The sequence below is a fragment of the Pseudopodoces humilis genome, chromosome 13 (assembly GCF_049639895.1).
Source record: "Pseudopodoces humilis isolate 2021_Gansu_Grassland_sample_001 chromosome 13, ASM4963989v1, whole genome shotgun sequence".
Lineage (NCBI taxonomy): Eukaryota > Metazoa > Chordata > Aves > Passeriformes > Paridae > Pseudopodoces > Pseudopodoces humilis.
The window spans coordinates 3,713,570-3,740,500 of NC_142212.1; the positions used below are offsets into that span (position 1 = coordinate 3,713,570).

General features: G+C 41.7%; 2 protein-coding genes across 5 annotated transcripts; one reads left to right on the forward strand and one right to left on the reverse strand.

Moving 5' to 3' along the window:
- The first annotated feature begins 387 nt into the window (after positions 1-387).
- On the forward strand, positions 388-10,006 carry LOC102107082 (haloacid dehalogenase-like hydrolase domain-containing 5). 3 transcript variants are annotated; one of them, XM_088062076.1, is made up of 9 exons: positions 388-496; positions 741-950; positions 1,648-1,760; positions 2,454-2,547; positions 3,728-3,761; positions 4,616-4,790; positions 6,137-6,325; positions 7,087-7,278; positions 7,375-10,006. In XM_088062076.1, exons 3-9 carry the CDS (start codon positions 1,666-1,668, stop codon positions 7,478-7,480), a joined length of 885 nt encoding a protein of 294 aa, XP_087918202.1. In that variant the 5' UTR covers positions 388-496; positions 741-950; positions 1,648-1,665; the 3' UTR covers positions 7,481-10,006. The 3 variants fall into 3 exon arrangements, with proteins under 3 accessions (XP_087918202.1, XP_087918200.1, XP_087918201.1); XM_088062074.1 differs by having other exon boundaries at positions 7,087-10,006; XM_088062075.1 differs by lacking the exons at positions 388-496; positions 741-950 and adding an exon at positions 1,358-1,488 and having other exon boundaries at positions 7,087-10,006.
- A 1,291-nt stretch (positions 10,007-11,297) lies between these two features.
- Positions 11,298-24,970, reverse strand: RAB43 (RAB43, member RAS oncogene family). 2 transcript variants are annotated; one of them, XM_014260441.2, is made up of 3 exons: positions 24,717-24,970; positions 17,391-17,568; positions 11,298-16,572 (listed from the first exon to the last, which is right to left on the reverse strand). In XM_014260441.2, exons 1-3 carry the CDS (start codon positions 24,924-24,926, stop codon positions 16,319-16,321), a joined length of 642 nt encoding a protein of 213 aa, XP_014115916.1. In that variant the 5' UTR covers positions 24,927-24,970; the 3' UTR covers positions 11,298-16,318. The 2 variants fall into 2 exon arrangements, with proteins under 2 accessions (XP_014115916.1, XP_005531858.1); XM_005531801.3 differs by having other exon boundaries at positions 17,391-17,574.
- Positions 24,971-26,931: the final 1,961 nt, after the last annotated feature.

The window sequence follows — 26,931 nt, forward strand, 5'->3', positions numbered from 1 at the left end:
CCTGTCCCTGTGCTGTGCCCAGCTGCAGGGAAAGTGTGGCAGGTGAATAATTGATGTGGAACAAAAGTGCTGCTTGAGTGGGCAAAGAGCCCTTCTCTTCCTGCATAGGAGACAGGTGGCTGTGGGTGCATGCCCTGAGACAGCTCCGCTAGCAAAGCCACCTCCCATGGCTGCAGACCTTTCTGTGCCTGCTCCCTCCATCACGCTCAGCCTTGGCCCTTAACCCGTCCCTTTTCATCACTGATCATAAATCCCAAGGTTCCTGTTTCTGTTTTAGGCTCAGGAGAGAAATGAGCTTTAGATGATAGGTTTTGTTCCGTACTTTTCCAGCCTGATCCAGTAACAGCTTCATTGCTCAACAGTCCTCTCTCTGTCTCTGCTCCTTGCCCTTATCACCCAGCTCATCTTTCCTCTCTGGGGCTCACCAAGTTCAGCTCTTCACTGCCTCAAAGACGGGCAAGGAGATACACTTCAGTGACTCGAGCAGCACCTGTGTGTAAGTGCTGACTTTCCCAATTAGTCTGCCCTAAGTGAAACCAGCACTGAAGGTGTGTGTGGGAGCACAGCAGTCACTTGGCTGTAATCAAACTTGTAGAACAGAACAGTTCTACTACATAAACATATAGATCTCCTGCTCCCACTGAAGGTGTCTGTTCTCAGGGGGCTGCAGCTGCTGTAAACCCTATTAAGTATGTGTAAGGACAGGCAGAACTAATGTTTGATTTCATCCCTCCTTCCAGCTCAGCGTGCTGCCGTCCTTTGGATTTCTCTTTGACATTGATGGGGTGCTGGTGCGAGGGAAGACCCCCATTCCTGCTGCCAGAACAGCCTTCCAAAAGCTGGTCAACTCTCAGGGACAGTTCCTGGTGCCCGTGGTCTTTGTCACCAACGCAGGGAACTGCCTGCGCCAGAAGAAAGCTGACCAGTTGTCTCAGCTGCTGGGGGTTCCAGTGAGTCACCTAAATCCCATTTATTTCATTATCATGTTGAGTGTGTCTGATGTATTGTCTTCCATTAAGTGCTGCTCAGTTAATCAGGTCTGCTTTTCACTTTAAGCCCCCTGACATGCTTTGCTGAAAGTAAAAAATGCTGTCCAAAGCTAATGGAATTTCCACTGCTAAAGGCACTGATTTTTCCAATAGTAAAGCTCAAGGTATTTCATTGGAAAGGTGCTCACAGGAGCATCTTTCCAGGATAACAATCTTACTGGTTAATCCCTGTCCTGTTAAAGGGGTGGGGATATGTAAACTGAAATCAGGTGATCTTCTGGCACTATTAAATCAGAGCTGCAGTCCAGCAAAGGACCCACGATTGGAACCAGGCCCCTTCTGATTCTCCTTTTCTAAAGGAAAACAATTTCCAAATAATTTATTGGAATTTTTATTTCCAAGTGAATTTGGTGGTTTTATAAAACTAGGAGAGGAAAGGTTGTTCATGTTGAATAGAGCTGGGAGCTCAAAGGAGAATGTATGACAATTTGTCAGTAAGGTACTTTTTTCTGACATATTATCAATACATCATTTGTGAAAGGAGAAAATGCTGGTTGTTTTGTAATTCCTGGAATCTGTCACATCTGTTAATTGAATCTATGTATAAACAACTTCTCTGAAAAACAGCAGACTCCTTTTGTTTTTAAATCCCAAACAGATTTCACAAGATCAAGTGATGATGTCACACAGTCCTCTGCGGATGTTCAAGCGTTATCATGAAAAATGTGTTCTGGTATCTGGACAAGGACCACTTCTTGATATAGCTCAAGAGTATCTTTAAAAAAAAGAGTTAAAAAAACCAACAACTTTCTGTCACAGTGTTTTCCTTAATCAGGTTCAGGGGATCCCATGGTTTAAGTGAAAATCAAATATTTCAAACCTTCAAATGCAGTAATAAATAGTAATGATAATTCCTAGTATGGTGCCAAATTTATGTTTTGGATGTGGTTTTATACTAAGTGCCCAAAGAACTTAAATTATATTGATAACATGGTGGTATCAAAGTTTCAAACTGTGACTTAATAATCTTAACTTTTGCATAAGCTTTGCTCAGGCTTCCTTTAAGTCCCTTCTGCACTTCTTCCTTTAGTGGGATTTTCATTAAAGTTGGTGTCAATCATGAGTTGCAAAATGTGTATGCATCTTTTAAACATAAGCTCTGAAGTACAAAACTGAGAAAAAGGTATTGAAGAAACATTCCAATTAATGGTCAAAATTCATTAGGCTTGGCTAAGAGAGAAGTAGATGAGAAGACTGAAAACAAAAGAGAAGAACTTTGGTCTCTCGTTTATCAGCAGTGGGATGATCATCTTTCTGTCTCACAGAAGGAAAAGTCTGTCTTTGACATTGCTTTCATTCCTAAGTAATTTGTCAGTTGAGTACATTTAAATGGTTTAAGTGGAATCAGCAGTTTGGAAACCTTTTCCTGTGAGCAGTTGTGTGTCCTTAGCTGCCGTGTCCCAGCCTTGGTTTCTGCCAGCCCATCACCATTGACGCCCTGCGGGAGAAACGCCCTCTCCTCGACGCAGTTGACCATGACAGAAGACCCAATGTCCTGGTGAGTGGAGATTTTTGTTTTAAACATCTCTGTTTGCTCATTGCATGACATCCTATAACAGGGGTCAATATTTAACTACCAAGCTAATGCTGCTGTTCTTACACTGTATTTTGACTTTACTTTTCTGCTTCCTTATTTGTTTTATTAACAAAGCATTCTCAAGAACAACTCTTCTCTCAGTAGTAATTCTTTAACCCAGCCTTTGATTTTGTAACCTACTGCTGCAGGAAAACTCACAATCTAATGCAGATACCTAATGCAAGGTCTGTCCTGGAAAGCTGATTAGCTTCCTCAGAAAGTATGGCAGATAACATAAGCTTTTCCCTGAATATATTATTGTGTTGGTATGAGGTAGCTTTGATTGTAAATGAGTGCTTTGAAGAGAAATAATTTTCCCTCATAGATCTCCCTTTGCTGTTTGTAGCACTATTTAAATGTTTGCAGCAGGTACAGTGGTGCCAGTTGAGCTGTGCAGGGTTTGAAGCAGAAGTGAACAGCTGGGTGTGCTGCTCACGTTCAGGGCCAGCCTAGAAAAAGGATTTCCCCCCTGGAACAGGGACATTCTCCATGGCTGACAGAATCCATCCCTCAGCTGTGTCACCTTTTGCTGGGCTCCTCACCCAAGTGGATGGGGAAGGTCAAGAACCTGTTAAAGTGTTTACTCTCACCACAGAGAGTAAATAATGAAGTACAAACTCTTAATTGTTTAGCAAATATATTACATGTTATACTGTGCATTCTTTATCAGAAGTGTTAAAGAAAAACATCTCAAAAACTATTTTTCAAATGTCTTGGTACTACTGGAGAAAAATAAACATCCATACTTTTATATACAAGTAATTTAGACAACTAATTAAACAGGTAATTTAAACAGCTAAAATTGCAACACAAGTAATTTTAAGAACTGGAGTTAAAAAACTCCAGTTAAAAAGCTGCTTAAAACAGCTCAGGAGAAGCAGGAGGCTGGTGCAGGTACAGCACAGTCACTGCTGTCCCTGGGTCAGAGGTGTCAGAGTGGAAACACAATTTTCTGAGTGAACTGACATCAGGTATATATCAATATAGAGTGCATTTCCTGGCAGAGTGGCAGGGGGCAGCTGTGGGAGCTGTGCTTGAATTTATTCTGTTTAAAACAGATGTTTAATCTTGTAAAAAAACTTTCACTTTTTTCTTATTGCAGTCTCCTTCTGCTGTGGAGCTTCCCAAGATTGAGGGTCAGTTATCTTTATTTAACTTGCATCTATCCATTAATAGATGAAATATTTTTATTTTATTTTATTTTCAGAAATTATTTTTAGATTTGTTGGGCACTTCAGAAATTTGTCTGAGACAATCCTAAAATTTCCTTGTTAATGACACCTGTCATTAATTTGAAAGCATCATGTGTTGTAAAGCTTTTTTTTAGTGCATGCAGCTTTCAGCCATTGGGTTTTGAAGTTTGAAGGCTATATGAGGTCTCCTTTCCTTTTCATCTGCCTTTAACAGGCTATTGTTGCCCTCCTTTCATAAATGAGGAATTAACTGATGTTCATTATTCAGAAATAATTGGTCTTGTTCTTACAGTAGTCAGGATGGAGCTGTACTATGAGAAGGGCCTTGTGTTCACTTTCATCTCATCTGAACTACAGGAAAGTAGAAATTGGACCTTAGGATTTTAAAAAATCCATGTCAGATTATTGCTGGAGACCTCAGCATCCAAATTTTGTTCTGAGATGAACAAATCAACATCACAGGTGGTGTATTCATGTACTGTGTGTAAACAGAGAACTCGTGAGTTATGGAAGACTTGGAAATACAATTTAGAAGTCAATATTGTAATTTCTGGAGAAACTTCACCTGTGAAATAAAACTCCTAAACCTGTCGAGTTTGCAGTGGGGTCTTGTTACTTCTGAGATTTTGAATGGATGGGCATGTGATATATCAAGCCCTTAAATTAATGTGGCTGTTTGATCAGTTCCTGGTTGTGTTAAATTACTTGTTCAGTCTCTTTAGGCCAAGTTTTAGACCCAGTGTCAGAGACTCAGTGCTAACAATTCCATTCCTGTTCTGTAACTGTGGCTCTCACAGCTGTGGTGTTGTTTGGGGAGCCAGTGAGATGGGAAACCAGCCTGCAGCTGATAATTGATGTTTTGCTGACAAGTGGCTATCCTGGAAATCCCTATGAGCAGGAAAACTACCCTCACATTCCCGTGCTTGCCTGTAACATGGACCTGATGTGGGTGGCTGAGGCACAGTCCCCAAGGTAAGTGCTTTATTCATAGAATTGGGATTTATTTGGAGCTTCCTCATTTTTCCAGTAGGATTCAGAGTCAACGCTTGAATACAGAATGCTTGATGGAGCTTCACAGCAGGGCTTGGCTTTGAATGCAACATCTCTAATGCACTTTCAGCTAATGCTGCCTTGTTGCTGGCTGCATTATTGCATCCAGGAAATCAGTCACTCAAGAGAAAAGCTGCTTTTAAGCTCAAAAAAAACCCCTTTTGTTTCCTCACTCCCAAAACAGTGGAGAGAAAGAGAAGTTTTTTTCCTGAGGGCCTCAGAGCCTCAGTTCAAAGGCAAAAATGAAAAAAAAAATTATAAAGGCCATTGTTTCATTTCATTAGGTCCCTCTTTGGTATTTCTCTTTTCCTGGTAGGGTAAAGAGCTGACCCTGCTGGTTGAAAGCAGTGAGTGGTTCTGAGCTGGGAACAATGCAGTGAGCTCTTTAGGGAACACAAGAGAAAACAAGTAGAACACGCAGAACAAGGTGCCAGGACCTCTTAGAGTGGTTTTTATTTTGCTTTCAATAGAAGGTACTTGTTTAATAGGTTTGTTTCCCTTCCCTTCCCCTCAGTCTGTAATTTTGAAATAGAAACTTGTTACTGTGACTTGATTGCTGCCTGAATCCTGGGTCAAAGATCTGCTCGGATTTCTATCTTTGGAAGCAAAGGCCATCTCTAATTGGCACATTGAAAAAGATTTATGTGTGATGGCTTCAGGCTACCTCCAGTGAGCAATTTTAAAATTAGATAAATCTGTTGTGCCATCCCAGTAATGTGGGTTTATTGTGGTGTCTGTTGTTCAGCTAAATAGCACTTAATTTTCAGTGAACCAGCTGCAGAAATGTTGCATGCTGAGGAGAATTTGATAGTTACAGGACATGATTTATTCCTAAAAAATCATGAAATAAAAAAGAGCCTTGTTTGATGTTTTTAATCTGTGCTTAATGTAATTTTATTTGGTTTTATATCTGTGTAGGTTTTGACATGGAACATTCATGGTTTGGTTTTATATCTGTGTAGGTTTTGACATGGAACATTCATGGTTTGGTTTTATATCTGTGTAGGCTTGGGCATGGGAGATTCATGGTTTGGGTTTATTTCTGTGTAGGTTTGGGGATGGAACATTGATGGTTTGGATTTATATCTGTAGGTCTGGGGATGGAACGTTGATGTTTAGGATTTATATCTGTGTAGGTTTGGGCATGGAACATTCATGATTTGGTTTTGTATCTGTGTAGGTTTGGGCACGGGAGATTCATGGTTTGGGTTTATTTCTGTGTAGGTTTGGGGATGGAACATTGATGGTTTGGATTTATATCTATGTAGGTTTGGACACGGGACATTCATGGTTTGTTTGGAAAACATTTACAAGAAGATCACTGGCAAAGAGCTGAAGTACGAGGTGTTAATGGGCAAACCCAGCAGGCTGACATACCAATATGCAGAGCACCTGATCCGGGCGCAGGCCCTGCAGAGGAGCTGGGAGCAGCCCATCCAGACCCTCTATGCTGTGGGGTAAGGGGAGCTGAGCCCGACAAATGCACCAGGAAATTACTCACATGTGTAAATGCCAGCCAAGAAAAACACACAACTCTCACCAGCTTGTTTCTCATACCATTATAAGACCATCTGACTTCGTTGGTGTTACGGTGTATTTTTTATGAGGTTTCTAATATTAAAAATTAATGATGCTTTGCTCTTTTTATGTGTAATTTCTTCAGAAGGTAGTTTTATATGCAACTAAGATTTCTCCAGATTTTTTATTAATTTATTTATTTTCTGTAATAGGCTGTGTAAATCTAACAAAAAGGGTTTGTCTGGATGTTGATTCTATTAGGTTTAATGGTGTAACACCAACTGCCTTTGAGCAAAGGACAGAGACTGTAGTGCTAGACTTTATCTCTGAGGTAATTTAGGTTGGTCATATGCTACCACATCATAGAATCCTTTTCAGAGAAGAAGATAAAGCTGTATTGTATTAAGGACTGTTCCAGAATCTCCAAGATTTTTTTAAATATAGTAAGCTCATTCATGGGCTGCTCATGCCTTGATTTTCTCTCCCCTTGCCCCAATCTGCAACATGGAGAGTGATTCATTTTTATCCTGTCATGCTTCATGAAAATGATACAATAAAACAGCTGCGGGGTTGGATTTCTCCCTGTCCGCCCGATTCCACATAAAGTTGTGTAAAGTATACAATGAACTGTTAAATGGAAACTGTAAGAGTGACTTTTGACAGCTAAAGCCGCAGTGCTGACTGGATTTCTCGTTTGCAGGGACAATCTGATGACGGATGTGTACGGCGCTAACCTGTACAACCGCTACCTGGAGAGCTCCAGGACAGGTTCCAAATCCCGCCTCCAGGCCAAGGTTTCTGGAGGCAGAGGCCCTGCCACGCTCTCCCAGGACAGTGAGATTGGCCTCAGCTGGGAGAACGAGCTGGCATCTGCAGCTGCTGCCCACTGCAGGTCTGTCCTGGTTTGTACCGGGGTGTACAACCCCCACACCGAGGTGCCCCTGCACACCAGGGACAGCATAACCGAGACCGTGTTCCACGGCCACAGGGATTTCAGGTTCGACCCTGGCTTGGTGGAACCAGACCACATTGTGCCAGATGTGGATGCTGCTGTAGACCTGGTCTTCCAGCTGGAGAACTTTGTACCTAATTGAGGTGACATGATTTCTTAAGGACCGCTCAGTGCTGCGCTTTTCTTCCCCCAAACACATTGTGCTTTACAAGAGTGCCACAAACTGCTGCCTTTAAACTTTTTTAACCTCTAAATTGATACAGTCTTCTACTAAGTATGCTCATTAGAAGTACATGTAGGAACATTAGTGTGTTTAAGTACATTAAATATCAATAATGCTTTCTATAGTGCTTCTAAATATGGAATTTCTGGCTTGAGTTGCCCATTATTGTCTTCCTCTTTGTTATGTTAGGGACTTTAATAGCAATATTTCATAGTAGCCTATTCATGTACTGGTACTTAAATCCCTCCACAAAAGTACCTCCTTTTGTTTGCTGGAAGATTTAGCTTTTAGGTGTTGGGGATGTTGAGGATATCAGATTGTGGTGCTGGCGTCACTCAGTCCATTCCACATGGGCTGGTACAGAGCACACCACGTCTCAGTGCCTGGCATTCTGCAAGTACTCAGTGCTCCCTTCAATCAGAGCAGAGTTCAGCCTGTCCCACTTTGGACTTGCTCTGATCTAACTGCTGCTGCCTTTCCTTGTGTCTGTTTTCCCATGTCCCTGGAGTTTTATTGCTCCTCTTATTGCTGTGTGAAGCCCTGGCTGTGTTGGAGCTCCATAATCCTGGAAGGGAAGCAGCAGACCTGGGTGGTGCCCTCTGGGGCCTTTTGCTGCTTTTTGCTGCCTTTCTATCTGCACTTTTCTTTTTTTTAGGAATTTAGAGTCTTAGAAAGCTTTAGCAGTTTTATTTCAGGTGTTTCTGTGAGTTGGGACTTTACCACTGAATCAGGGACTACTGCTTGGCCAAAAAGTGCCTCCTAATTTACTTGAAGCCTCATACCACTGTGGTAATTAACTGGCCTTTAGTGTAATGTATCTCATCTCGTGTCAATGTTACATGTTGTTTGGGTTATGGATTTTAATAGCTGTTTGTTTAAAATGAAAAAGTAATTTATTTTTTTTTTTGTTATTCCTGTAAAATACTTCTAAAGTTTTAATCCCAAAGATGCCTTTGAAAGTATTTCTGTGTTGTTTGTTGTAACACAATATGTGTTGTATCTGTGACTTAAGCTTGGAAAACATAAGCCAATTCATTATTTTAAAATCAAAGTCAACTTACACACAAAGATCAATTCACATTAGGGACCAGTCAGGTTTTTAGGGTTGAGTTTAAGTGGGTTTTTTTTTCTCAAATTAGGAATTGTACAAACAAAATCCTGGGTGTTCATTTCTCCCAGGTTCCTGCAGGGTTGGCAGAATGCCTTCCTGGCCAAATCCTTCACTGCTCGTTATCCCAACAGCAACTCTTGAGAGCTCACAGCTGCTGTAAAATCAGATTTTGTTGTTGTGTTTCCTCTGCTTGCAAAGCACTGCAATCCCCTCTCCACTGTCAGGATTGTTGATTCATCTCTTGTAATGTTTCCTAAGGAGCTTTCAGTGTCTCACTGGATCCTGTGTAAGGACACTGCTCTAAACAGTCGATTTCCTGCTTCTTCACTGGAAAAGTATTTACAGCAGCACATTCTTGCCTTTTCATTGGTACAATGAACAGGTATCTACCTGTCTCTTTAGCACTTTCCTGTAATATACCAAGTATTTGCAAAGAATGCCAAATCTAAGTAAAGATTGTGATTTTGTAAGGTCAGGATGATTTGAAGTTGTTTCAGTACTAAGGCATGTTGTACAACTCTCTACCAGAATCGGTGGAGCAAGGAATAAAAATGTTGGAAGTTGCTGAAGAACAGAAAATGTTCTGTTTCTCCTTTTTTTTTTTCTCTGCAATGTGGATGAACACTTCAAAAGATTCATGAAGGAACTGCATATAGACCTCTTAAATCTCATCCCTCATGGAAACATTAACATAAAATGTGTTTATAGAGAGGAAGACAGTCCTCCAAGCCTCAGGATATTTCAGATTCTCCAGCTCCATGGACTGAACTCCAGCTTGGTGAGTGGCAGTTTGGGCTTGGCAGACCCTCAAAAAGCCAAAATGCTGAAAAACCAGCAGTTGAAGGAAATAAAGGAAATCATAAATAGCGACCTGGATAACACTACACACAGAAGGCAGTTGCCAAAGAGGTGGAAATCTCTTTCCATCAGTGTAAAGCTGGGATTACAGGAGTTTCTCTGAAACTCAGTGGTGTGCCTGTATGCTCTGTAGCTTGAACAGAAATGGGAACTAACAGATATCACAGCGTATCTCACACAGTCTGTATTAAAATCTTTTGTCTAGACAAGGATGAATTCTTGGGTGATGAAATATATCCTGTTTTCAGCATTGACAGAAACAGGCTGCACACTTAAAAGTTTCAGGGAAGTGTTTTTGTGGTCGCTTCTGTGAATAAAACAGATGAGTGGATATTCCAAATAGTACAGGTGGGTTTACTTTGTGTAAAGATTGTTTAATTTCTAATTCAGACTACCTAGGACTCAGCTGGTCTTAAAAGTTCTCCTTCCATTGTGTTGGTCTTGTATGCCAATCTGGAATCTGGGCTCATGCTAAACATGCCTTACAGTTTAACACCCAGCAGCTGTTATTTATAAATTTTATATTATAAAATATTTATTTGTTGGTTCATTTATTGACCTTTGCCTGAAAAGCAGAAGCAGCACCTGTTGTACAGGTAAGAATTTCAGAATCAGATTTTCAGTAGGATTTAGGACTGGTGTCTTGTTTAGTGGAATTGTATCTGGGAAAATGCTTTCTGCTAGTTTAACAGCTAACTTCCTGCCCATAGATGAAGAGAAAATATATTCAGTGAACTTAAACTATAAAAAACACAGTTTTTTTTTTTGAAGGTACAAGCTACATAATGAAAGGTCATTTCACCACAGCAAATGAAAAATGGTTGTAGTGTGTGTACATCTCTTGTATCCAAACTATTTCACATTCTTAGAGAATTCCAGGGAGAGTTCCCAGAAATAGGAAATCATTTCTAAGTGTTCATCACGTGCACTTATAACAAGTCATTAAAAGGGAGAAGTTGGGGTTTTTTTCCCCCATACAGATTTAGAAACTCCAGTTTAAATGTGTAGAACACATGAGAAAGTCAAAGTCAGTCCCTCCCAAGAGCAGGTGGACATCAACCATGACACCTGCACCATTTCCCTCTCACACCCACTCTCACCAGCACAGTCACAGCCATGAGGTTTCTGTAGTAATAAAGAGAATTAACTGACAAATTCAGCTGCTCCCAGCCCTCTGAGGACCCAGCTCCAGAGCCTGGCCATTGCACTGACAACTCCTCTTTCGATACCTGAGGCTGTTACTGAAGCAGCAGACAATGCAAACCAAGAAATTCAATATTTGGCTCCTGTGGATCACAAATACCCATCTGCTGACGTTCAAATTAAAGAGCCAAGCAAAAAGAAAGGGGTGTTGCTTTGTTTAATTTCCAGCACTTCAATAAAATCCAGGATCTAAACGTTCCCTTGGGGAGGTACAGTTGTAACTACATTGTTCACACTTAATTGCAAGCACTGAAAAAGTTATTTACGCTTCTCCAACATTGGGCATTTCGGGTTTCATTCTTCACCTCACAGACAGCTCTGCTGGAGAGTTTGCTAACTGGGAACAACTGGAAGTGCATGCATTTCTGGAAGTGATGGACAGCTGGGAGGATAAGAGGAAGTTAGTTCAGCACCATTTGTTTAATTAAAAGTACATTAGGCCATATCTTGTGTAAAAGTCGACCATACAGCACTGTAGGATAGCATACATAATTTCTTAAAGTTGATTTTGTTTCTGATCATATACCACAACAAGGTACATGCATAAAATAACAACAAAAGGAGTTAATTGCCAAATGTTTACTTTAATTAAACCTTTTAAATGATACACAGTACAATGTATCCACTACTTTGCTAAAATTCACAACAAAAGCAGGTTTCATGTTTAAAAATACTTTTCATAATAAATTCATAAATAGATGAAGGTAAAGTATAAAAAATTACCGTAGTATGCAAGCTTGCTCCCTTGTCTCCTCATATTCCAAATCATTTATTCAGTATTGTGATAACAAAGATTAAAAGCAAAATAGTTACTGATGATTAGAAATGTACAGCCTGCATCTCTTGAAGAAACCTTGAAAAGCAACAGATTTGTCCTAGAAAATGCAGAACCATTTTAACACTGTTATCACCCAAACCCCTCAAATAATTTTGGAATGCAGTGAATGAATTCAATATGAATTAGAGATTTTTTTCCTTCCCCCCAAGAGGTGTGTGTGAGCCAGACTGGCTGGGATGCTCCCTGCTCTGGAGTTGTGGGGTTTTTACCTGTCAGATCTCAGCGAGTGAGGCACAGAAGAGGGAAAAGCTGGCTGACAGCACAGAGCACATCTGCCCATCAGAGATCTAAAACAGAAATCTTTAAAAACAGTTACAAAGAACTAAATTCACCTTCTGCTCAGTACATGCCTGTATCTATTTTCTGTTTGGCAGGCAGGACAGGGTCTGGTGTCCCCCACTGGCTCCCCTGTTTTGGGAATGGTTTTTGTGTCTCACACCATTCCAACACAACAACTGTAGGGAACCCCTCATACTGCACCACCAAGCCCAATTAGCAAAGTTACTCTCCTCATCAGTATTACCACTCTCTTAAGAAAGTGTTTATTTTGTCAAGTATCAAACTACTTTTCACACTTTATCTATTTTAATATAATTTTTAAAGGGAAAAATCTTTCTTATGCACAGCATTGAAACAGGAAATCAACATGAAAAATGCAGAATAACCAGGATGCTCTCCTTTCACATTAATGACTTTTTTTTTTCTCTCTGATAACTATTTCCCTTTAGTGCAAAACCACTTCCACACAAGTTTTGTGCTTTATTTGCAATGGTACTGAGATGCTTTTGAAGAGATTGGGAGGCATCTGTCTGCAGCTTTTGTGTCTGTGTCAATTCAGCTCTTGGCTCACTTTTAAGAAATGTCCTCAGGACAAGTTTGCATGCTGTGTGCAAAGGACAATCTTCCAAACCTTTGTTTTCATATATGATAATCGAGGCACACAAAACAAGCAAGAGCTCCACTTTTGGTGAAGCTCTTGGAAATCTATCAATATTAGCTAACAGGAAAGCTATTAGTGGTTTTAGCTGGGCTTCATTTAGATTTTTTTCCCCCTGAAAAACCTCTTTCCAGTACTGTGGGAGGACTTCCCTCCCCTCTGTTCTTAAGTATTCTCATTTTTGTCAAATTTTGCTTTACAAAGCAAACGTTAGCAGGTTTCTGGGCCAGCATTTATTTGCTTTTATATTTACATAATTATAAATATTTCTACAAGTTCCATCCGTGATGATGGACTGGATGAGAAACTGGAGATAAAATTAGCTTGAAATCAATACAAAGTGTAACAAAGGCTCCTGGGAACCACATTTTGCTGATGATTTCATTTCAGTATTTGCCTCTGCATTCCACTCCCAAGTGCTACAAGGCAGAGATCAATGTCCCCTCCTGTGCTTTTGTAATATTTTTGCACACTTTGGTACTGCCAAAGAGAAATGATAAATACTAATGCAAATACATGATCAGCCAAGGGGATCTGCTTAAAAGCAATTACTGCACCATAGTCCTGTTAATGTTCAACTGGCAGTAAACAGATTTCTTGGCAAATGTTTATGCTGTGAACTCTGAACAAGCACTACTGAATTATTCACTGGATGTACATCAGTGCCCATTTATACCCTGAGAGCTGAAACTCGGGTTTTTACCCGTAAATCACAGGTTTATTGCTCTTCACTCTCTTCACTCCAGTATCCTTTTGGGTTCAATGGGATTAATGGAGTTAAACCAACAATCTCCCTAATGAATTTCATGGCTGCGTGTAGTCCCAGGTTTGATAAAGTCTTCAGCAGGGCAGTGAAAAGCTCTCCATTTACTGTTTATTTCTGGTCAAGAAGCTCCCAGCCTAGGGGGCAGTGAACAAAGGAAGGGTTTGGTAATCAAAATAAACTTTAACTACTGAGAGCTCGAGCACCACCAGCTGCTAACCTGAAAAATAAACCAGGTCTTCAGGTTTCTTTTGAAAAAAAGGAAAATTAAAAATAAACCAGGTCTTCTTCTATTTCTTTTGTTCAGTTAGGAGGGCATGCAAACTTGTACTCCACTTGTTACAACACAGAAGAGCCAAGAGTTAAAAGACAAAACTGATTTAAAGCCACGGTTTTAGTTCCCTGCAAGAAACTGAAAACCAATTGGAATTGGTGCCTTCACTTACAGTACAGCACACAAATCACTGCTGCTGTATTTCACGTTTTCTGACCGAGCCAGACTGACCTGCAGACAGAGCCTCACCCTTCAAGCCTGGTTTAAGAGATACATCCAGGCAAATTGTAATGAAAAGTGTATTGCCTGGTCTAATTCTACTTATTCACTAAACAAACCTCAAAACAAAGAGGTTTAGGCTAGAATAGGATCAACAGTTTCTCAGTTCTTCATCTACTGTAAAAACACAATCATTCACTGGCTGCACTGGAAGCAGGATTTATGTTCATTTTGCTTCTTGTTCCAGTTTTAAGATGAGTTACTATGTAAACTATGGATTTCAGTCTGAGAAGTAGCAATACTGCTCTTAAATGCATGTGGATTTTTCTCATTACTAAATAATTTGGCACCAATCCTGCAGGCAGTGGGGGGCTGAGCTCATCTGGGGGTCCCTGTTCAAGCAGAACTGCAGGACCACGACCTACAGACATCAACTGTAACGAGTCAGGACAGAAAGTCAAGTGTCTGCAAATGTTCTGTACCTTAAGGATCTCAGCAGGAGGAAAAGCAGTCACCAGCACCGAGTTTCAGCTCGGACTGTCTTCACAGTTCCTCCTGAGAGCAGAATATAGGGAATACAATTCTAGGGTTTGGAAAATTCCCATTTTCATTCCCATTCCCAATTTCAAATCCCCAAATGTCTAGCTGGACATTTATTGCCTGCTATCTTTGGAAGTAGGAATATTCTGGAAAACTATCCAAAAACACTACCAATACTGCAGCTCAGCCTGCCCTTCTGTAGAAAGTATCAGAATTGTGAAAACTATACTAGTTGAAAAACTTAAGGCCTTTTCATTCCCCCAACTATAAAATTTGAAAACTAACCCCTTAGGTAGAAGCAAACAGGCTACAAAGCACACACTACTCCTCAGTTATCTACCTCACAGTTTAAAAAAAAAAACAGAAAGATCAGAAAATGGTTTAGTATTTGCTACAGGAAGATGAATAGTATTAAAATTGGTATCCATTAGCCCTTTCCTAAATCTTCCTAATTTTCATGGCACTGGATATGTTGGATGACTAAACTGGTGCAGGCCTAGTAGCAAAACAATTCAAGTCCTTTTTGATCTGGATTTTTCAGGGTCAAGTGATTTCAAATGGGTGCTTTTTGAAAGTAACTCCTTCAAATGACCAGAATTGCTTGCCATTCCTGAACACCTTTGCTTTATCTGCAGAGTTAAAAAGATTGCTGCCCCTGCTCTCTTTGCAAATACACTTTTGTAAGGTGCCTGAGAGTGTAAATGCAGAGGAATCCATCAGTACCTCAGCTACATCTACAAGAAACTCTACAGGGCTGCATCTGAAATAACTGGATTATAAAATCTGTTTTACTTTATGTAGATTTTGATCCACTGTGAAAGATTTTTCCTGCTGAGTGGTTTAAAGAAATGAAAAGCAACTGGTAACTTGTGTTAGGGAGAGGGGAACATCTGGGTACAAAGCTGGGAGGGAATCACTCAATGCTGGTTTTTCACAGCCAAGAAGTTGCAATCATGCAGTTCTCAGCTATTCTGAGGTCTTCTTTCCCATTATATGCCCATGTAGTACTTAAAAGAGATGGTTTAAAAAACAAAACCAATAAAAAAAATCAAATCCACTTATGCCACTTATGCACTCTGGTAACACAACATCAAATGTTTGACCAGAATGAACCCTGTACTTGACCTTTAGGCACATGGGAAGAGATCTTGGCTACAGTCAGCTCAAGGTTTCTCCGGTTTCTCTTTCCAGTGGTGCAGGTCTTGAGTTGTGGAATGAAATGATGAGACCTGAGGGCAAAATCTCTGGAAATGCTTCCACTTGGAAGAAGGAGCTACCACTGTGCAAACAACAGGAAATGAAATGCACCTTCCCTCTCCTCAAGGCTGTTTTAAATCCCTGCCCTGGTCCAGCCCTGCTTGCGATAGCGCTCAGGCTGGTTTTGCTTTCTGTTAAAACACTAACTTCAAATGATAACAAAACCTGAGAGAAGCTCCCCCACCTGGGCCTGCTCCAACAGCAACTAGCAATTTATATGCCCTAGGACAGGTGACTGCTATTTGGTCCTGTCATCAAAATCTTGGCTATTATGACCCTTGAAATACCACTATCAAAGACACTGACACTTTCTGGTCACTAGTGCAGCGCTGAGGATTTAAGGAGACACTGTCAAGATTGCCTATTCCAAAAGTGATCTCCTTTGCCACCAGACCCACGCTAAATGCTCAGACCTTTGGGTTTGCATCAGCCTCTTCCCCCAACCAAATGTCTTCCCACCCCAAAATACCAAGTTCAAAGTCGTTTCCTCCGTTTTTGTAACTCGTATGAAGCTTACAGAAAATAAAATGGTGGGGACAAATGTTGAGTAAGTTTTTCAGAGGGTTTGACTTTTAGGACTATTTCTCCAAAGTCCCTTTTTAAAATTAAGACACCGAAGCAAACAGGATTGTGTCTAACTTCTACAAAATTGCTGGTTTCACAGGAGGAGGAGGAGAATATGGCTACCATGCTACTCAGCATTAGGGTGAAGCACCGTCTAAATTCCAGTACAGCTAGGGATATCAGCTAGCTCTTATCAGCAACCACACCCCCAGCCTTCCACAACGTCTTTGCTGTCAAGCTTGATGCTGTCAGTGTTCTTCTCACTGAACATGGGCCCTCCATGCCTCATCATCAGCTCTGTGGCCATCTTCACAAAAGCCTCCTCCACGTTGCTGGAGTCCTTCGCAGAGGTCTCTATGGCACAGATGATGTTGTCATGGTGTTCAGCCAGGCTCTGAGCTTCTTCCAGCTGAACCTCTCTAAGGTCACTTAGGTCAGACTTGTTTCCTGGAAGGAAAGGGAACAACATTGAGATTTATAAGGGCTTGTTTGTGTCACAGGCAGCGTTTGGCAGGAGGTTCTTCAAGGAAGCTGAAGAATTTCCATTCTGTTGATTCTCAAAATGTGACTGAAAAGGCTCTGACCAACCTGACTCTGGTCTTGCTTGTCCCCAGCCCTTTCCAACCTGTATTTCTGTATTACCCATAGGGAAAAAGTAACAGAAGAGAATAGGCTAGAAATTGAGGTTAAAACCATTCTGTGAAAACAGCAGACAGCTGCTGGTTCCTAAGGAAATCTAGAATGGTCCTGCTGTTGTCTTAGCAACTCTACAGGCCCCAAGAGCTGCATCTAAGTCCAAAACATTTGGGCTAGAAAGCAGAACTCCTAGCAAAGAACTGACAAACTCTGACTGCCTCAAAGTCATTCCAAAAATCCCTGTCTGCTGAAGTGTGCGTGTGTTCCAACTCACCAAAATGCATCAGCTTGCTATGATGGAGCTTCCCTGGGCCCTGGAAAGATCTTTATGATGAAATGAAAAAGGAAAGGAAAAAGGAGAGGGGAGGAAAGAGGGGGAGACGGGACTCCACAGCAGCTGTGCCTCAGAACTGGGAAATCCTGGGCATCCCAGTTCTCCATTAGACGAGGTGCAAAGGATTCAAAGCTGTCTACTTCTCTTAAGAAGTCAATCAAAGCAAAACATCTCTGCTTCCCTGAATCAGTTCTTCTGGTAAAATCTCCAATCAGGTCTGTTGCACACACCTTAACTTCAACCAAAACCAAAACCTTCTGGCCATATGAAACAAGCACTGGCATTTCCAACTCACCAATCAGTAACTGCACGATGTTGGAGCCGGCGTACTTCCTGACATCCTCGATCCAGCGAGGGATGGACAGGAAGGAGCCTCTCTTGCTGATGTCGTAGGCCAGGATGGCCCCGTTGGCGCTGCGATAGTAACTCTGTGTGATGGTCCTGAAGCGCTCCTGGCCTGCCGTGTCCCAGATCTGCAGCTGAGGGACACAGCACAGTGAGACACAGGACACAGACAGGACTTGATCCAACAGCCTTGATCCAAATCTCCTGTATGGGCAATACATTCTAGCCCTGTGCTAACCTAGCCTTTTGTTCATATTTAGTTCTTTTGTCTAAGGATGAGAATATATGCTTGAGAACTTTGATATAAACATATATAAAATAATTAATATATATATGTAATCTATGGTGAGAACTTAGCTGCTCAAAGTTTGTACCTGAATCAGTTGGCACCCTGGTTTCCTGCCAGCAAGCTCCTTCTGTGGCAGATTTTGGAATTCTCTTCCGTGCCCAGCCCTACCCCTTTGTCACCCTCTGCAGCAGAACAAGGTGCCAGCCTTCAGCCAAGGTCACTTGGTGTCACTGAAACTACAGGTGGGTTTTGGCTACCACACTTCTCTGTGGTTCTGCCAGCTCTGTGACAGGGGCAGGAACAAAGGGAGCAGGATGTGGTCACATAATCTGAGAGCACTGATGCGGTTTCAGAAGGAAATACGAGACAATTTAAAGAACACAGATAAAAGGGTGTGTAAATGAAATGCCAGCAATCCTAGGTCTCAATAAAGTCAGCCAAGGATCTGGTCTGTCCAATCACCTGTCCTTTTTTGGGTGGTGAAACAGACCATTATGTCATTATGTCTGGGCAGGAAGAAGAAATGCTTGGTTTATATACTTCTGCCTAAATCCAGCAGTATAAGAATGATGAATTTAGTATCAGAGTTTGAGTTCCCAGTATTAGATGTTCCAGAGGATTAAACCAAAGAATTCAGTGTGGACAAACACAATATCCTGCTCATAGGGAATTTCTTTGTAAATCCTGTTGTTTTATAGGTAGTCTAATGTCCTGGAACATGATGACTTATATTCCAGAATCTTTTAATCTGAAGTAACTGTGGATGTTCTCAACCTCTTCATAAAACTCTAATTTTTTCTGAATCTTCCAAAGCTCTTGGCTTCACTATTTAGTCACACTGAAACTAAATAATTTCCTTCTATAAATTTATATTCTGTTGCACTTTCACTTCTCTATCCCCAAATGATAAATGGGAGACCACTGCTTGTCTTTTTGTGCCATTCCTTATATTCTGCATCTCCACTGAAACAGGACATAAGTAAATACTACTGGGGTTTTTAATCCTCCCATAGCGTGGACCTTTTATTTATGGTTTCCCCTGTCTCTGATTATTTTAAAGTGTTGTCGACAACTTAACACAATGTGCCAGTTCTATTTTATACCAAATAATATGGAATAATTTTTTCCTTTTATTTCTTTTGCACAGTAGTTTTTTCTTTGTGTCTTCTGACTCTGCTGCATTTTCGAGCAGCAGATTTCACTTTGGAAAAGGCTGTGCTGATAAGATCTCATTTCCTGTGCTAAGCAAGCATTCAGATCCCAGCTGATATATGTACAGCTGAAAAGGAATCAATCCAAGGAAAAAGGACTTCCCAGTTCTGGTAAGAGTATTCTCAGAGAAGGGACTGTAATGGACTCAGAAAACCACAAAGCAATGTTATTAATGCAGCAAATAATGGTTCAGAGCAGTCAGCACTTACCAGGGACAAGGAAACTGGGGGCAGGTGTGTGGATGATCTCTGTACTCCAGTCTCCCACCAGACCTTTGTGTTTGTTAAATCTCAATACTTGATTAGGACAAGTGCTAGAAAAGGCTAATGATGATTACTCAGCTCTTGGGAAGGGCCTGAGGGATTCTGTGCATACAGGCAAATTGGAAACGTTTGGTTTAAAAAGTAAAATTGTTTTCTCTTACATTTTTCACGTGGTGTAAATAAAAGTGCAGAGCGACTGAGTTAAGAACAACTCCTCCTCCAGTTTGGAAGCTTGAAAACCTTGTCACATCATTTGTAATTTGAATAATGTCTTACATCATTAAGAATGCACACTGTAGACACAGCAAGGAAGTATTATGAACCAGATTACTTAATGTAAAGCAAGTTGTATTTCTAAAGGAAAAATACAGCTAGTTTGCTTGACAGCATCTTTAGAAAAGTCTAAGAAAAATATTTCCATGTAACATTAATCAGTCTGATATATGGTTAAAAATATAATTTAAGTAGTTACAAAAATACCAGTTCTGATCCTAAGTAAACCTGTTTTCTCCAGCACGTCTACAGAGATAACTTTCACGGAATTCTACAGAAAAAGAACCATGACAACTTTACAAAAACACCAATCACAACTACAACTTTCACCAGCTTGTGCACAGCAAAAGTTTTATATAGTATTTCTGTTAAACTATATTTATAAGCATGTAACTCTTGACAAAAAGTAACAATTTAAAACTCTTTGGGGAAAAAAATGTAGTCTTACTATTTCCCATTCCAAAGGCCCTCAGTTTAAGTTAAAAGTTAAATACCAAAAGGACTGTACTAGCCACAGGTTACTAAAAAAGATATGCTCATGTATTCTTCTGTATAGACAAGCATGTGCATATATATATATATTTATATACAAGTGTATGACATGTGTTGTAAATGACACAAAGTTCTTAATTATTTATTTCCTCGATTTAAGTGCTTCAGCTTTGTAAATAATTTGGTGGTAGCCACATCTGTCACCCAGTAACCTTTTAAAGCAGTTCCTGATTTTGTAATTACTGGCAACTCCTTTGGAGTAAGAAAGACAGAGAAGTTGGGATTGCTGGAGAATTGTGCTGGATTCAACTGAAACTACTAATTAAAAACACCTATGAAATCAGAGATTGGTGGCAGGCCTTCAGGGGGACCACTGCTAGGAGCAAAAGAGAACAGGGCAAAGAACAGGGAATACATATTCATTGTTGAGAAGGAATATGGCAGAGTAAAGGAGCCACCTTTCTTGTGCTAATTGCTTCACTATTTTCACTCATTTACTCACAAAAGCTGGTTATTTTGATCTGCTCTTAGCTTTGAACTTTTTGGACAGCCACACTCTTCAGGGTGGCACAGAAAGGACAGTGAGAGACACCAGAAAAAATCTGAAACAAAGAGTATTTCAGTTAGATGCAAGGAGGAAAACAGAAGGTGGTAAAATTCATGGAGGTTCTCTGGAAGATCATTCTGGGATGTCTGCTCAGTCTTATAGAAAGCAGATTTTCAGCTACAGAGATAGACAAAATGTTGAAGCTGGTGAGTGACAGGTTGGCCAAAGAGCACAGTAAATGTTCATTACCAAATGTGGCTGCTCCTTGCATTGATAAACATATTGTTTATCAAAGGTTAATGCTTAACAGATGGCCCCAAAACACATGAAATAATTTCTCCCTCCCTTATTTGATACATAATTTATTAAGTACTTTCCTAATTCTTCTGAAGTATCACAGGAGTTCGGGTGTACTTTTGCTTGTGGAGCAGCGTAAATAATGACTGAGGGCATCCTCCTGCTGATACCTTCCTTTATAAAAACAGAAATGTCACTTTTGCAGTGATATTCCATAAAATTTCCCAGCAGTGAAATACTGGATCTAAAGACTCTGCTAAATTAATCTTAACCAACTGTGTCTGACTCCTGCCATCTCCAATGGCAAACAATAATATACATTCCTGTAGGCTGGCAAAACACAACACTTGCTCCTAAAAACTTACTGAAATAGCCTTGCAACTTAATCCATGCTGTTTTTTGCCAAAAGCAACATCTCTGTGGCAGTGTATTTCAATTTGAAGTGATATTCATAGACAGGACAGTCAAGATAAACTGCTCCCTTCAAATGTTTCCCTACACAATTTTCAGAGAATGAGGAATCTCTCTATTTTGGGAATGTAGTGTTCCCATTTGCTCCAGGTTATGAGTGTCAAAGGAGTTAACAGAAAGCTACATTTTCCTCTGGATATCAAAGAATATTGCTTCAAACAGCTCTGCTTTTATCTGTGAAGCAAAGTTATTAAATCCCCAGTCAGGAGACAAGACAAGTCACAACTTTATATCACTGGCAATTTGGCCAGATCATGACACAAAAGTATATTTTGGGCCATTCTGAAAGGAATTCACAGCCATGAGGCCTGAATCAAAGCCAATAATCTTGATAACATATGGGCTGAAAAAGCTTGTAAATGAAGAAGTGCAATGGTACATAAAGAAGTACTTGTTGTAAAAGGAATGTGTTTTCAACTGTTCTCTCCTGCTACTTTCTGAAAGTTATACTGAGGAAGAAAAACTGTGGCACAGAGGAAAAAACACTTTAAGTAAAACACTATGAAATGACAGCATAAAGTAGGCATTAAGGACAATTAATCAGCTCACAGGAAGTAATCCATCAAGAGAAAAAGACTTTTGTTATTACTAAACATGATTTATGGACCTGGACTTAGGAATGTCCTTGCCTATCATTATGTAAAATCTCGGTTCCAGCATTTTATAAATATCTTTTCTTACAGTGACATAACAGTTATAAAACATTTTTATTCTGTTTGCCAGATTTTTTCCTATCACTGAAAGAACAAGTCATTATTTTATCAACAGGACTTTAATCACTATGCATTAAGCAATTAACACCACTTTTAAACACTTTTGAGTCTTTAACAAGACCAACTTTTGGGCACTACAGGCTGTACTCCAGGATTTAGCCAGCTAGGGAGGATTTCTTTTGGAGAAAGCAGCATGCATCAATTTCAAACAGCATGTACTAGAACATTTCTTTAAATGAAGACAGCCTGCAGACATTTCATAAAGCTGATCTCTTTCTATATGAAGTTTAGTCAGCTTCAGCAGCTGATGAAGCAGCAGTGTGTGGAAGGAACACCACGTGAGACACTTGACAGAATACAGCTTCAACGTGCAAGGAAAGTCTCAAATTTCATAAATAATTTTTTAAAAAAAAGCTATTTGCAGCACCTTTACCATCAGTATTCCAACAGGCATCTTTTCATCATTTTTATCAAAAAAAAAAAACCCCAACAAATCACATCAAAAGAAAGTGAGACCTAAAATCCCTGGGTTCCAAATATTTCAGAAACATTATGTAACTGTGATGGGAACACTTGAAGTTCGAAACAGAAAGGGACACATTTAACCTTAAATTGTTTATTTCAATCACAAAATAAGTGTTGTTGGGTTGCAACAACCTCAGCCAGACTAAAAATGAAGTTTAGGCCACTGGGGAGGTGGAACAAGTAGCATTCAAGGGCTCCTTCTTTTTTGTTTGTTTGTGGTTTTTTTTTGGTAGATATTTTGTTTTGAAGGAACTTCCAAAGCTGAGCCTCTGAAACATTATAAAAACAGGAATTTTCTGATTCCTTCACCATTTGCTAAATAGAAAACAATACTGTCTTGAGTAGCATAAACCCCTAACAAAATCAAAGCAGCAGACAACTGCCTGTCCCACTTTTGTGAGGCAAGAAGTGCAAGTAGTGTGTGTAAGCTCAAAAAAAGTCTAAGAAAATGCTTCCTTATTCCCTGTTTCCAAGAGCATGCTGAGCAAACCTAACCCAGGTTAGATGGGCTGCTCTGAAATCTCAATCCAACTGGGAAAATCTGATTTAAACTTCACACACAGCCCACACCTTAACAGACCGAACAAAAACAAACAACCAAAAAATCCCACCAAAAAAACCAAACCAAAACAAAACAAAAAACCTCAAAGCAAATGCTTTCATATTCAGGCTGTGCCCCCGACTCGGCAGCTGACAGAAGCACCTGTAAGGTAAATCAGCAAGAGTGTTGGATTAATTTCCCTAAAGTAATACTTAAAATACTCTTCTTCAATATGTGCATTCCTCTTTTTTTTTTTTCTAAGTGGAAGCACTGAACAACCCAAAGAAAAAGATAAGCTTCAAGATCTTGCACTTACTTGTTTTTCATAAAATACTTAGAAACACACAGGTTTTGTTACAGACAGGCTACAAATCCAGGACTATTCAGGTGTGAGTAGTGACGGTATGAAAAAAGCACACCTAGGAAGTTTGGCTAATTTCCTGGGGTACTCCTGAAGTCCCTGGCACCAGGAACAGACACATTTATCACTTTCTCAGTGCTCAGCATTTAAATGGAGGCAGGTTTCCACCTTAAAGCAGAACCCCCCACTCCTCACTTGCCAGAGAGTCTGGAAGAGGCACTGACAGCTCAAAAACCGCAGGAAAAAACCTCAGACAACCTGAGTTTCCTTTTCAGCTCCTCAGCCCCAGCCAGACGTGACAGGGAAAGGTGTGCCACTAACAAGAAAATAAACACTGCTGCAGGGTGTGGAACCGTGAACTCCTCTTTTCCTAAAAAACTGCCAGCCTTCATTTCTTCTGTTTTCTGCAACCTTTTCACTTTAACATTCTGGTCACCTAAGTTAATTTATAAGAAAAAAAAAAACAACAGAGGACTTTGACACCAACTTTGGTAAACACAGGCCAAAACTTAACCGCATTACTGTATTTGTGTGTCACTAAAAGCTTTACAGTTCCATCACCTCTCTGCAGGCAGTGACTGAATCCAATGCTTTCTACTCCAGCCGGGGAAGGATAGTTGTACGACCCCGTTCTGGAGGGGCTGGTGAAGGGATTGATCCCGGTTTGAAGCACCATTGCTAAAAGCACCTACTACAAACCGTAGATGCCTTAAACATTTTCTCCCCGCTGTTTACTTGCACTCCTGTGTTCAAGGGGTGAGCACAGCCGTAGGGAATCTGTGCCACTGAGAATCTGAGCATACATCACTGGGTATATGCCCTAGGCTCTTTCTAACCCTAACAACCAGCTGATTTCCTCTAGCTTAAAAAAAAAAAAAAAACCGAAAAGGTCAAATTTAGAGTTTATTGGTTCGAGAAAGAAGAACCGTAAAAACGGCACTTCCTGTGACACCCTGTAAAACAGCGTCTTAAGATAATAACATGCCTAATTTAAGAACCTTCTCTCAATCTGCCCGTTCCACATCCCTTTCTGGAAACACGACAGTCCAGCTGAGCTTTCTTCTGCCTTGTGAGCAGAGCGGGGCCAGAACGGAGCCCGAGGCGAGCGGGAGCCGCCGCAGCAGCGCAGGCCGGGCTGGGGCAGCCTTTGCCCCGGGGCCCGGGCGGGCCCGGCCCGTTCCTGCGCTCGGTGCCTCCGGCCCGGCAGCGGCTCCGGCAGCCGCTTCTCCTCGCCCGGGGCCCCGGCTGCGGGCACGGCCCGAGCGAGCCCCGCCGGGCCCGGCGCCGCTCACCTTCACCCGCTTGCCCTGGATCTCCAGGCTCTTCATGGTGAAGTCCACGCCGATGGTGCTGCCCTGGCGTTCGGAGAAGGCCCCGGTCTTGAAGCGCTGCACCAGGCAGGTCTTGCCCACGCTGGCGTCGCCGATCAGCACCAGCTTGAAGAGGAAGTCGTAGCTCTCCTCGGCCTCGGGGCCGGCGCCCAGCGCGGCCGCTCCGGGCATGACGGGGCGCGCTGCGGCCGAGGGCAGCCGGCTCTGCGCAGCGCCCGCCGCCGGCCCCGCTCAGAGACCGCCCCGGGACCGCTCAGAGACCGCCCCGGGACCGCTCAGGGACCGCCCCGGGACCGCTCAGGGCCCGCCCCGGGACCGCTCAGAGACCGCCCCGGGACCGCTCAGGGCCCGCCCCGGGACCGCTCAGAGACCGCCCCGGGACCGCTCTGGGACCGCCCCGGGACCGCTCAGGGCCCGCCCCGGGACCGCTCCGGGACCACCCGGAGACCGCCCGGAGACCGCCCCGGGACCGCTCAGGGCCCGCCCCGGGACCGCCCCTGCCCAGCACGGCCGCGGCTGGGCTGTGCCAGCTCCGAGCGGGGATCTGTCACTGCCCCGTGTCGCGGTCCAAGCAGCCGAAGCCGTCATGCGAGGGCCCACAGGCGGTGCTGGTGCTGCTGCTGAGCCATGGCTCGCTGTCCGGGCACAGAATGTGCACCCGCAGCGCTCCTCCGCATCCTCGCTGGAGTGGCGGATTTCTGAGCTGTGTTCTGCGGGTTTTGTGTATTCCTCTTGCAGAAACAAACAGGTGCAGTTGCCACGGAGCCTTCCGGGAAGTGCCGCTGGCTTGCCTCGCTGGCTCTTCGTTTTCAGGTCTCAGCAGGGTGTGGTTTGTTCCCACAGGCACAGGCCGAGGCTCAGGGCTGTGTTTTTTCACCCTTGCGAGGTCCTGTGCTGCTGAGAGATGGCTTTAGAGATGTTAACATCCAGCTGCCTGTCTGACATAGGCACATGGATATGCTGGACTGTTACATCGCGAACTGCTTCTGCGTATTAAGGTGAATATATCTCAAGAGTCTGGAAATACTTGTTTTAACTGCTGTCTGGGTTATCTGCAAAGCAAAGTGCTCTTGAACATGTACTCTCCTTTAGGTTACGTGGAAAATCAAGATGCTAATAAAAATAAGCTTTACTAATTAGACACATTGACAGAGCACATTTTGTCATTCTGTTCTTTGTACCGAAGATCAGCTGAGTTCCATCCTCATTGTTTCAGGTTATAAAATTGTGAAGTGAAACTGTTTTATGGCAAAGAGTGGGAGTTAAATTGTGCCGTAGAGAGTTGTGCAGGAGGAGAGCAAGCTGATTATCTCTGAGCCAGCACAGCCAACCAGGCCAGCTTGGCGTGAATTGCCTCTGAAATCAGTCTATTTTTGGGTGGCTCCATGATTATTCCTTTTCAGATCTGGGTATCTATTTCTGGTGATCCATGGTTACCTTCCAGCCAAGGGCAGAGGTTTGAGTTCTCAGTCAGGCTGGACCAAAGGCTGTCTGTTCCTGCAGCTCTGAATTAAGCAGGACACTGCATCCTTGGATATTGATCAACCAGGACAGAAAAGGTGTTAAAGAGATAATAAGACATCACTGTGTGTATGCTTTCATGCTAATTATATTTTCAGAGCTGAGAAAAAACACTTAGGTTAGTTAGGAGGAATCATTGCTAGAGATGTTAGTCTTTAATATTTATAATTAATTTTATCTCATCATTTTAATGGAGAACTAAAGGTGCTGCTTATGTGGACATAATTATAAATCAGGGTTTTCATTATCCTTGCTAGATTTTTCTATTAGCTATTATTGTTGCTGCTTGTCATCATGAGCCTTTAACTGCTTTTAAAATAAAAAAATTCTCCCAAAAAACCCACAAACTATCACATTATATTGTCAGGCTTATGTGAGGGATCTGTGATGAGCTCTCTCACATTGTGAAAGCTGTAAGTAGTGATTTGAGTGTTAAAATATTTGGTTTTCTTTGATTAATCCTCAGACTCCATTGGGGTTAACACACCTGTTTCATGCAAAGAGCAGGAAAAACAAAATGGGTTTGAGTCAATTCCAAATTGTATCTGGCTGTATTTGAGAGTGATTCATCAGAGGAGAGTAGAGAGTGCTAGAAACACTCTGTTGTAGTCTCTTACCCAGTTTTACCTAGAAAGCAGTACTAAAACCTGGGAGA

Bases quoted from the DNA above. Each gene is read 5' to 3' on its own strand.
- LOC102107082 (XM_088062074.1), top strand. From the start codon at position 1,666: ATGATGTCACACAGTCCTCTGCGGATGTTCAAGCGTTATCATGAAAAA. The intron at 1,761-2,453 runs GTATCTTTAAAA...GCCGTGTCCCAG, and splicing joins CTTCTTGATATAGCTCAAGA to CCTTGGTTTCTGCCAGCCCA. The intron at 4,791-6,136 runs GTAAGTGCTTTA...ATATCTATGTAG, and splicing joins GCTGAGGCACAGTCCCCAAG to GTTTGGACACGGGACATTCA.
- RAB43 (XM_005531801.3), bottom strand. From the start codon at position 24,926: ATGCCCGGAGCGGCCGCGCTGGGCGCCGGCCCCGAGGCCGAGGAGAGC. The intron at 17,575-24,716 runs GTGAGCGGCGCC...TGTGTCCCTCAG, and splicing joins TCCAGGGCAAGCGGGTGAAG to CTGCAGATCTGGGACACGGC. The intron at 16,573-17,390 runs GTGAGTTGGAAA...CTTTCCTTCCAG, and splicing joins CATCGTGCAGTTACTGATTG to GAAACAAGTCTGACCTAAGT.